The sequence below is a fragment of the Glossina fuscipes genome, unplaced genomic scaffold (assembly GCF_014805625.2).
Source record: "Glossina fuscipes isolate IAEA_lab_2018 unplaced genomic scaffold, Yale_Gfus_2 42, whole genome shotgun sequence".
Taxonomy (NCBI): domain Eukaryota; kingdom Metazoa; phylum Arthropoda; class Insecta; order Diptera; family Glossinidae; genus Glossina; species Glossina fuscipes.
The window spans coordinates 928,642-940,955 of record NW_023998426.1 but is presented as its reverse complement, the minus strand read 5'-3'; the positions used below and the strand labels follow the sequence as shown (position 1 = coordinate 940,955).

The 12,314-nt window shown below is 33.7% G+C and overlaps 1 protein-coding gene across 1 annotated transcript; it reads left to right on the top strand.

Annotated features, from left to right (window-relative positions):
• Positions 1–9,834: 9,834 nt before the first annotated feature.
• On the top strand, positions 9,835–11,694 carry LOC119637014. The gene has a single exon (XM_038032788.1). The coding sequence runs from the start codon at positions 9,835–9,837 to the stop codon at positions 11,692–11,694; it is 1,860 nt and encodes a 619-aa protein (XP_037888716.1).
• Positions 11,695–12,314: the final 620 nt, after the last annotated feature.

The window sequence follows — 12,314 nt, the reverse complement described above, 5'->3', positions numbered from 1 at the left end:
GAGAGAGAGAGAGAGAGAGAGAGAGAGAGAGAGAGAGAGAGAGAGAGGGAGAGATAATTGATCTTAAAGACTAATGACCCTGCACTTGTGCTACAAGTACGAAATTAATGAGTTTGTACCATTAAGAAGGATGACCCATAGATAGACCCATTCTTTATTAACCGATCGCTTCAGAATCCTTTCCTAAGTCGATCCAAGCCTGTCTGTCCGCCTGTCTATCTGTCCGTCTTGTCCATGTCAGTTTGTGTTCAACATGCAGGCTGTAAAGTTTGAGATATTTGGATGAAGTTGTACGTGTGGTACGCTGACGTGTCCTAAGCCAACGACGAGCACTATTGAGAATGGTTCGGACGGGTTGCAATTCTTAAAATTTCTCGAGAAGAATGGATTGGTAGTAGTGCTTCGGCATTCCAAAATGATGTGAAAAGTTTGGACCGACTGGGGAAATTTTTTGAACCACCTTTCATATAACCGTTTCTACGAAAATTGAAGGTTTATATGGTAAAAAGGTCGAATTTCCAATATTTCATGGTGAAAATTACCTCATAATAGTAAATTGGCAAAGGATAGAACCTTACCTTATCGAATTTGGGCCACCTAGATATACTGCCAAAAAAGGCTAATCGTTAATTTTTTGGTGACGAAAATTTGTTTTTAATAGTAATCAAATAACAAAATTAAGTGCACCTAATTTAAACCACTTGGGCCTCTTGCTTTACTTTAATTGAAAAACTTTAGCGTTAGACAGCAGACTGTGCTCAATTGTTGAAAACGTAGGCCGTTTTGGATAAAAGATGAATTTTAACTGGCGACAATATCGTAATCATAACGGCAGCAGATCGATTTTTTATATTGTTTGCACTATTCATTCCGATTAAAAGAATATGCATGTTTCGAAGTCTCCGAGAAGTGTTTCTATTCGACAAGTTAACACACTACAATATTGAGTGAAACATTCAATGTTGGACAACTTTATAAATAAAGACCACTATATACATGGCAATGGGGGCGCGGTCTACCTTCAAATGCCATACATCACTTGGCTTAATACAGTTATTCATATAACGCCTATTGACAAAAAAGTCTTACATATGGGAAGTGGTCGAAAAGGTGATCCGATTAGGACCATTTTCGATCCACCTTCAAATGCCCTACACCACTTATAATACAGTTGTTCATATAACGTCTATTGACAAAAAAGTCTTACATATGGGAAGTGGTCGAAAAAGTGATCCGATCAGGACTATTTTCGATCGGGTGCTCCTATGAAAAGGAGCCATATTTGCTTTATCTTGCAAAAAATGCTAAATAACTAGTTACCAAAAAAAAAAAAAAAACCCGGGTCAACCCATGTGGTATGTCATTTACAAATAACCTCAAAAAGTGTTCACCGATAGATAATCCTTTCATTAATGTTAAATGTCTTTTTACAATGTATGAAGGAACTTCGTCCAGCAGGTAAGATAAATAAAGTTGAAAAGGAAAACCCATTTTTTTTTGCGAAAATAGCGAGTCGATAATTGATAGCTGTCCAGCGACAGCTACAAACTAGCCTATAATTTCGACATGAATTGTATACATATATGTATAAATGTATGCAATACCTACATAGATTTGAGATAGAGACAGCTTTTATTTAGAAAATGACCCTGAATCGATCGAAGCTTGTCCGTCGGTCCGTCCGTCCGTCCGTCCGTCCGCCCGTCCAGGTTGTTTTCTTATGTTCAAACTACAATTAACAACTTTTGCAATATTTTGATGAAACTTGAAACACCGACATGCATTGATGTTGAAAATGTTTCGACGCGGACCACTGTTTGGAACACTTCCCATATAAAATGTTATTTTGAAAAATCGTAATATGAATAACTCGAATAAGACGAAGTGTTATAGGGTATTTAATGGTGGGCCGTAGACCACTATAGTGCCTTTACTTGTTACGTTACGTTAATTAGGAATTTACCCAAAAAAAAAAAAATAAATAAAAAATCGTTTCAAATATTTTACATTCTTCGGCACAACTAAAGCATCGATTACGTTGTATTGCTTTTAGTAGCGTATTTCGCTTTACCGAAGAAAAGGAAAAAAGAAAAATTTTTCAGATATTATTCTGTTTCCATGAACACTTATCTTATTTATTGTGTTATAAGGAAGGAAATAAATTTTCTGCTAATTTTTAGGGAAGTATTTTAACAAAACATGTAATACGTATTCGTATAAAAAATTACGTTCACATGTATATATATATATATGTATGTATATATATATATATATATATAATAATAAATGCATGAAAGAAACAATTCATACCTATTTTCTTTATTGTTTTATTAGCCTAATGACAATAGCGTGTGACACACAGAGGTGTTACGCTAACTTGTCTAAATGATGTTACATTTGTTTTGTTACCGGGTGTATATGTAAGTGAGTGCCTAAGTTAGTGGGCGAGTAAGTGAGTGAATGATTTATACACACATGTATAAGTAAAGCATGTGGGTGTAAAGAGCTCTTTAGTCGGTAATTTTTTTTCTTCTCTTAATTATTATAAGGGGTAATTTAAGGTTTTTTTTCGTTTTTTTTGTTCATTTTGTTCACTAAAAGAAAATTATTAGTTTCCGTTGCCAAAACTTAATAAAAAATTCGTTCGTAAGTAACAATAACATATATAAGCGTATATCGATTGCGATTGGCAAGTGAATGCGGATAACAACATAGATTGGTTCAGTTAGTAGGTACACAAAAAAAAAAAAAAATAAAAATAAAAATAAAAATATTTACATGTATATGGGGCACGTAAATGTTTGCTGTCCAAAAATTGGTTTAATAATATGCAAAAGCAATTGTTGTTGGTCAGGGTGATTTTTGGGTTTTATTTATTTAATTTTTTTGCTTTACTTTGATGAAATAATAAAAGCGAAGCAGAGATAATCACTGAGTGCTTATGATTTTCTTGTTTTTATGTGATTGGCTGTCTGTTAGTATGTCTGTTTGTTTGCGTCTCGTAATCGCCATTAATTTATAAAAAATATTCGACGCAGGTTACCATTTAATTAAATCATAATTTTAGTAAAGTTTTTTTTAATGTATATCCAACATGATTGTTGCATAAGTTATATTGAGTTTGTCCGTTCGGTTTGTAACCAAACTAGCGTTCGCGAATATGGAAGAGATTTTGCTTTGTGCGATAAGCTTGCTTACCTCGAAAGGAAGTCAAGCCGAGTAGGGGAGAATCGCGACTATCAAGTCAATGTCCGCCGGTTCAAATCTCACTGGGGAAGAGTTTACTTTGGTCGTAGCTATAGCGTATGCTCAGAGGGTAAAGACTGTGGCCACCAACACTTCCCTATTTCTTTCTCTTCCTTCATTTCTTTCTAATAGCCATCGTGTTCGGCAAATAGGGGAGTGATTAGTCACACTACAAGACAAAAAAAAGGAGCGTCGGATCTTCTAAGACAACAAGTTTTTTCAAATATGTCCAATAAAGTCAAATTTTAGGGGAAGAAAGTGTTAAGTTATGGACATGTTTTTTAATTAACAAAGTGCTCGCCAATCTGATGTCGAGTCTTAGGTATTCATTATACAGGTACATGTGTTAATGTAATGTACGCATTAATAAATGATTTGACGGCAGGTCGGAATCCATTCGTTTCGTGTCGGTTTTCAAATTCATTTTTCAACTTCATAAACACTAGCATGAGAATTTAAGTAACTCTGACGGTAACCAAAAGCTCTAGACTTTTTACATTAGTTATGGTAACGGTAGCTCATCTTACTGCTTACTTCACAAAGGCAGGTCTTGGTTGATATCTGTCGCAATACTTGCATCTCTGCTTGCTTCCCAGTTCGCTTGCTTTCGTTTTTTTTGCTGCTTGGTTTTGTTGGCTTGTTGTAAAATAGATTTTCAAAAAGCTTGCGTGAACGTAGTTAAGCAAAATGACAAAGAAATATTGATTTATAAATTCTTACACTGGTCCTGAGATATATGCTTCCTACACTTCCTATAAGTGAAAAAACACATGCCGCAGCAAAAAAAAAAAAAAAAAAACTGTCTATATGTTATGTAAGTAGTGTATAAATAAGTCAATAAATGGAATAAAAGGAACGGATGAAATAGATATACATATGTATGAAATGAAATTAATAAGTGAACAAATGAAACGTGAAAAAGGCGTGTGAATGGCTGGATATGACTGAATGAATGTAACGAATAAACGACTAAATTAGGGAATCTTTGTGTGAGTGAATGGATGAAATTGAATGAATAAGAATGTACGGTGAATGGATAAAATAATGAACGGAATTTATGAGTACAATGATGAACGAATGCTGAGTGCAATGAATGAATGCAATGAAGTAATGATTGAAAGAGCGAGTGAGCGACTGAATGAATGAATAAACGAATAAAGAATTAAACAAATGAATGTGTTCATGAATGAATGCATGAAATGAAAATGAATGAATGATAAATGTAATGAATCATTACAATAATGAATGCAATGAATGAATACGATGATGAATGAATGATGAACGCAATGAATGGATACGATTACAAATGAGTGATGAATACAACAAATGAATGAGCAAAAAGTTCAAATCACTAAGAACTAATGGTTCTATGGATGGATAAATAAGTGCGTGAATGAATGAGTGATATAAAGAAACAGAAAAAAGTAATTCAGAATGAAATGAGTGAATGAATGAATGAATGTATGAACTAGTGGTTGTATGGACGGATAAATAATTGCGCGAATGAATGAATGTTATAAATGAACAAAAAAAAAAATAATAAAAATAATTTAGGTGAGTATATAAATGAAATGAGTGAATAAATGAATTATTAAGTTATGTCAATCAACGACTGAAACAAATCGTGAAGTGCAGTTGAAGAATAAATGAGTGAATCAACAAAATGAATACATGAATGAAAAGGTTGAATGAACCCATGAATGATATGGATTAACGAACCAGATGAATGAATGAATGAATGAATGAAATTAGTAAATGAAAGAAATGAATGCATATAGCCCGAGTGATCGATCAATACGTCTTCAACTATCATTCTTTGATGATTGCGACGTCTATGTACTTATATATAAATCATGTCCTTTTTGTAAAATGTATAATTAATTGGAAATTTTCAATAGTCTTCGACCTAATAATGGATAGCAAGTATTCGGATTAACTTGATTTACTTTTACTTTGACTTTTAGTGTCTTTACTGTTTTGTTTGCGTTTTTCAAAAAGATATATTATAACTATCACGAACAATCAAAAATTTGTTAAGCCTCCTGCCAGTACCGTGGCGAACGTAATATTTCATATTTGTAGCGGATTCATTTTCGAAAAACAATACCTATCTCTCTTAGCTATGATCAGTGGACCTAAGAAATATTTTTTTAAATTCAAATGAAAATTTTAACAAAGTTCATGGCATTAATTGAAAAACTTTTTCATTTACTATAAGATTATAATATTCATCGTCTTCACTATTATTACCACAATCGTCAGCGGGGAATATATGCAAGTGATAGTTAACTTCACTGAATATAAATTGTTTTTTTGTATGATGCTGCGCAAATTGTTGTTATGCAATCGAACAAAGCAATCCTCACGTTGCAATTTTAGTAAACGCAATCTTTTACCCATGATAAATGTGAGCGGGAGATGTTAATAATTTGTAATTGTTTACAGATGACACCTCTTTAGGAAATTATCTTTTAACGTTGTCGGTACAAAGAGTGATTTAATTTGAATTTTTGATAGGCTTTTCGGAAATCAGTCAATTTTGATTAAACTATATTTTCATATAGATTCATTCAGATATTTGCATATAGAACATCCATCCATCCACATAGTTTATGTGGTTTTCTTCTCTCTTTTTTTCACACAAATACACTTAAAAAGTGTGAAGGGAGAATTGCTAATATGGCAACATACACCTTTATATAAGTTTTACACATTAAAGTAAAAATTCCAAATTCGTTTTCGTCTTCTTCTGCGAGTCAACAAATCAAAAACAAATGCTTTACTGAATTGGATAAAAAGGGTTCTACATGGACACGAAATTCCAAAAAAAAAAAAAAAATATATACATATATATATTTACATATGTATATATACATAATACCAAACACTTTCTCTTCTTCTTCTGCGAGTCAACAAATCAAAAACAGATGATTTACTGAGCTGATCAAAAAGGGTTCTACATAAACACGGTATTCTTTACTTCTTCGACTTTAATAAAGTTGGCCGTTAGCTTGATTGTAGATATATATATAGATATATATGTATATATATTATATATATATGTGTTTGCGTGTTATCACGTGATCTTTTCCAAGTTTCGCCAGACACTTTCTAACTTGTTTGCTTTGATATAGTTTCTATCATGCAGAGCGTTTTTTTAAATTCTGGCTCAAGTGATGTTTTTTTTGTGTTATATGATGAATGGCGACGATTTTGAATTTATTTGTCGTGACTTTTATTCGAGTTCGAAGATCAAATCTTTAAATATTTCAGGGAATGATTTCTTATAAATGGCGTGAACCTACACCAGGGTCATGGGCAAGAGTTCGATTGTATATTGGTGTGGGCAGGAGGGTGAAACCGTTTTAACTTGAAAATACATTAATAAAAAATTGCTGACTCATACTAATTTAAATACAGTTAAGAACCAGTATTCATTACAATGTTTTGTTTTTTTGTTTAGTTTCCCAAGTTCGCTTTTGAGTTTGTAAGTATCCTTAATGAAAAGAGTTCTCGGTATTTGATATGGAAATACGAAAAATTTGTCTCTTAATAATTTCGCTTTTCTTTGTCATCCGTGGGATAAGCTGCGGTATTTTTCGATTCCTTAGCATGGCATATAATCTTTAATATCAGGTCATAAATAACGTTTTTGTCTTATTGGGCGATATGTCTTTTCCGATTACATCTCTTTTCTTAATTGCGCTAAAGTATGTATACGAATTAAAATTCAATTTCCCGCTGTATCGAGGTGATTATTAATTGGTCCTCACCTCGTCAGAGTTTCGTTGTTAAACTTTCTTTAAAATTTCTAAAAGCAATTAGAATAACTTGCCAAGGCTGTTGAAGTGTACGGTAATGGATTTGCCATGTTGAAAGAAACTAGAACATTATTACACAACAATGTCTTGTGAACGGAGTTCACAATCAAGGTGACCATGTCGACGCTTTTAGAAAAATGTTGTAGCATTTTTTGATGATGCCATTTATGCTTTTGCTTATTTCTTAGGAAAACAATGATAGTAAGAGTCCCGTGGGAATTAACCCGTCGACGTTCTGTCTCTGTAATGGTTGACATATGGCAAAAACACACAGCCAAATTCTCTTAATCGAATATATTACGAGTGGTCGTAGAGCGACCCTTGATGTCGCTTCTACCCATATCATTCTTAGACTTATTGTACGACCATGAACAACGTTTACGCCAGTTGGTTAGGCCATTCAGAAATGTTGCTTTATACTGTTCGAAGAAATCTTGGAAATGGATTTCAGGTAAAGTACAAATTTGCTTATGCCCACATCTCTGAACTGAAGGTAACTTGTGTTTGTTTTCTTTGTAGAAAACCAAGCAGAAATGAAGGATGATGTAGGTTGGTTATGGTTTTTGGTTTTGGTAAATTATATTTCACCAACAAGAAAATACTTGTAATCGTTCTAATGCGTCAATAAAAGTTTCTGCCGATTTCCAAGAGAAAAAGGGGGAGCCTACGAATATTGTAAAATATTCAAATCTGTCGCGCCGAACCTTATCATGCTTAAGCTTTGCGTAACACTAAGCCTGATCGAATTTCGTGATTGTAAAAAACAGAAGTGGGGAGAAGATTTTTTTTGTCCCGGATAGTTAGATTGATCATTCCTCGAACTACGAAAAGCTATCAACAACGAACGATGCAACTGCAAAACTTACCATACTTAAGGGTTAACGTATTCCAATTTAATAAAAAAAATTGTTTTTGCCTCATAGGAAATTTAAAATTACTATTAGGTCGTCAAGGATGAAATTTTTAGGTGATAGATTAAATACGATCTTATATAATTTCATTCTCGACGACCTAATAGAAGGTCCAAAATATCCAATAGAACGCATGCAAAAAACTTGATTATCTGAAATCGATTTTTTCCTGCAAATCTTTCCTATGCTGACAACTTATAGACTTACAGTATCATCTGATGCGTTGGAACCTTTCTAATACAGTTAGTGTTTGTGCACGTTTAAAAGTATTTTCAAACAAAAATATATGGCCGATCCTTGAGCGGATATGGAAACGAGAGTGATTCGATTCCAGAGCTTATCTCAAGAATGTTTTGCCCGCGACAAAATTGCTGCAACTTCTATTCAATTTAATGTAAACGCTAAACGATTTGTTATTAACAAAATATTTCGTTTTTTGATTGAAAAGTGAATATTATCCCTCAAAACTTCGCCAATCAGAAAAAACTGGATATTTCTAAAACTTCCGACGCCTCATAGTCACAGCTAACAAAATCTCAATAGCGCTCTTGTCTGAAGCGTATGGTTTCTGGATCGCATCAAAGTTCAAGCGAGATGTGCCAAAATTTCGTGATATTCTGACAAAAAGCTTACAAATTACACTTATGTAAATGGTGCGACTTTTCTAATTTTTAAAGCAACGGAAAAATCTGAATTTCGTTGTTAAGAAAAGTTGCCCCCCACCAGCAATAACATTGGTGTGAATGTCGTTATGGCGACTCTTGTATATCGAAATGATAAATTTGTGGGTGGCTTGCAAATTTCAAACACAGTCGTATAGACACCGATTGTGTTGAATCCTCTGGTAGCCCAAAATCGACATTTGTTTTAGAAAATATAAAAAAATGCACGAAAGGGTTTTGCGAACACTGAAAATTGAAGTTGCATAAGGTAGCTGACACTTTAAAGGTATCAGAAGGCGGTGTATCATCTATTTTGTATCGACATCAGTCCCTGAGAAAGCTCTATTCAAAGTGGTTTGCCCTTTCGCTTACTTTAGACAACAATATCTTGATGACTCAGGGCGATATTTAAACGAAATGAAGAGCTTTTTTCATCCGGTATGGGAAATGGTTTGAAAAACCGGTTCAGATCCAAATCGGTAATCAGCTGAATGGACGGTAACTAACGAGAGCTCTGCAAAGTAACCAAAAAAACTGGTGTGGCTAAAATAACTGTAACGTGTAAAGTAATTGTTAGAATGTCATAAAATTGGGACGCATATCGTTTAGAGGTTGATTCTAACCAGGAATCGTATGGATATGCCAACCATTTATACGCTATATATATGTCAGACCGGAGACTTATTGAGTGAACCACCTACACCACCTACACCATAGACTATGAAGCCTGTTAAATTTAAGGCTGCTATTTTTTTTCTAATTTTTTGTTATATTATAACAATTATTTTTTACAAATAAGTATATAAATGCTTAATAACCTTCCGGAATACTTTTTCTCACTAACTTTCCTTCCATCCTACAAAAAAATGTGTTTTTACTTTAACCTGTAACAGTGGCCTCGTACTTTCGGTCACCTTACTATAGTAGGTAGATATGGTTCAATGCAACTCGCCCACACTTTCCAACTCTCTTTTAAGACACTCTCTCTTTTACATCAACTTCACTTCATCACTTATACAAATATTGAATGCAATGACAAACACATCAACATACACAGGTTTGAACAAAGATTACAATTTAGATAAAACGGTCGAAAGTAAATAAAAGTCAAGATAATTATAGTCAAAGTCCTTAAGCATTATTCGCCAGTGTATGAGAAAGCTTATGATTGCATGTTCTGTAAATTTATACAAAATGTTCTACTGTAGGCGTTATAAGCTTTTGCATTTAACGGTTGTTTTTTATTTAGTTTTATTTGAAGTGACGGCTTTCAATGAAAACCTTATTCTACAGTTTAAAGAAAATATTCAATATTTTAAAGATTTCATAGCGAGTGTCCGGGAAGAACGTGAATTTCAAACATTATTTATGATGCAAAATTTCGAAAGATTCCCGTATGATTCGCGTATTGATTTTCTAGTGAAACTTGAAAAACCGAAAATAATTTTACAAAAACATCAACAAGTTTATATAAAATCGGAAATTAATAGCGAAATATTCGCTGTTGTTCTCGTTCTGCACGAATATGATGAGAAATTATTTTTGAACTTAGCTGCGAGCATACGTTACATACGTCCAATACGCGTTTTAGTTTTGGCTTTCTTTGTAAAAGAACAGAAGAAATTTCAGAAATCATTGCTTGATTTTTGTGAACTTAATAAAATTATAAATTTATTGGTGAATTTCATCGAAACGAATGTGGAAAGCAATCTTATCTATTATCAGTTGACGCCTTTTCCGTGGTTCAAATGGTCGACGCATTCATTCAATTTCAACAAAAATGGGAAGAATATGTTTTACGCTTCCCATTGGCGTAATATGCAAGGCAAACCTCTATATACGTTACCGGATCAAATTGAACCACGCACCATGGTATTTGCGGATAGGAGTGGTCATCAAGTAATCAGCGGTTACTTGGGAAAACTTCTCCTGCTATTTGCCGAGATGTATAACGCTACGCTGAAGTTCCCGTTTGAAGTGAATGCTGGTGAGGTTATACATTCGCTAAAAGTTGAAAATTACACGCACCACGGCATTTTAGATGTTGGCATGAGTATGGATTTCACTTTCAGAGATGCTAAGTGGCAAGGCTTATCATATCCTTTCGAATTGACGAATTGGGGTATTATGGTGCCCTGTTCGCAGTTGGTGCATATAGCCGATGTTTTTGGTTTAGTGCTAACGTGGGATTTGTATTTAACCTTGGCGACCCTGACGATGCTCTTGTCAATTATTCAGACAATTTTTCAATATGTTATCAAAAGCCGACTTCTTTGGATAGACATATTTCTGAATGACAAAATACTGCGTGGTGTACTAGGACAGAGTTTCGCTTTGTCTTACACGACACAAATATCATTGCAGTTGTTATATGGCGTAGTTTTCTTAATAGGTCTTATCAATAGCGCCTTGTATTCAGCCCATTTGAAGACGCTAATAACAACACCCACTTATCAATCGCATATAAAAACTTTCGATGACTTAAGAAATTCCAAAACGAAATTGCTTTTCGATGTCGGCGATAAAGATACTTTAAATGCAATACTTTCGCCGGAACTTGAAAAAAAACTTGAAGGATGTATGATTTTTACGAACGATACGGGCGCATATCAACGCAATCGCAAAATGTTGAACATCTCATACGGTTACACGGTTACTCAGGGTATTTGGAATGCTTTGCAAATGCAACAGAAGTACTTCTTGCGTAGTGTGTTTTGTCAACCGGTGACGTTGAACTTTTTAGATTTTATGTTAATGGCTTTACCGCTGCAAGAGAATTCGCCATACAAGGAACCTCTAGATAATCTCATCTTGTCCATAAATGCGGTGGGCTTATTGGAGGCATGGTCATTGCAAACATTTCACGACATGGTACGCCAGCATAAGATCCCTTTGATCGATACGAGCGAGAAGTTGATTCACGAACCATTAAAAATAGAAGATTTATATTGGATTTGGATTATTTTAATTGGCGGATTAATAATAAGTTTTTTTATTTTTATTGCTGAAAAAGTGTTTAACGCTATTCAAGTGGGAACTAAAAGATTAAAATAAAATAAAAGAAAATATGATAAGGTTTCGATTAAAAAACAAGCGAAAATAAATGCAAATAAATCAATAAGTTTTTAAAGGTAAACTTTTTTAATTTTTAATAGAAAAAAAAAGAATAGCACAATAAAACGTTTGTGAAAATTGATTAAAATTAAAAAAAAAATTTTTAAATGTTTTTAAAAAAATTCGTATGATTTTGTGTACAAAAATTTCAAGTGGTTCTTCAACGACAATATCACACATATAACCTGTGTTGGAAGGATCATGGTATAAGATGGTTCCTCTTCTCTCTGTTGAAATGAAAACGTAACCGTGGAATCAATAAAGAAACCTCTTTCCCACTTCTCATGTTAGTAGCAAGATATCTTACATGAATTGCTAAGAAACTATTTCTGAAGTTCAAACATATCTTCTCAATGAATGATAACAGTCTGCAGTCATAACCGTTGCTGTGCATTAGTGACGAACAATTTCTGAGACGAGTATGTTTCACATACATGTGGCAACAAAATATCTCACAACGTTTTCGAGGGCATTGAACTCTTAGTAACGATTGCTAACAAAGAATAGAATGAAAACCTATTTCCCGTAAGTGCCTCATTCCCAAAAGGATTTGGAGTTAA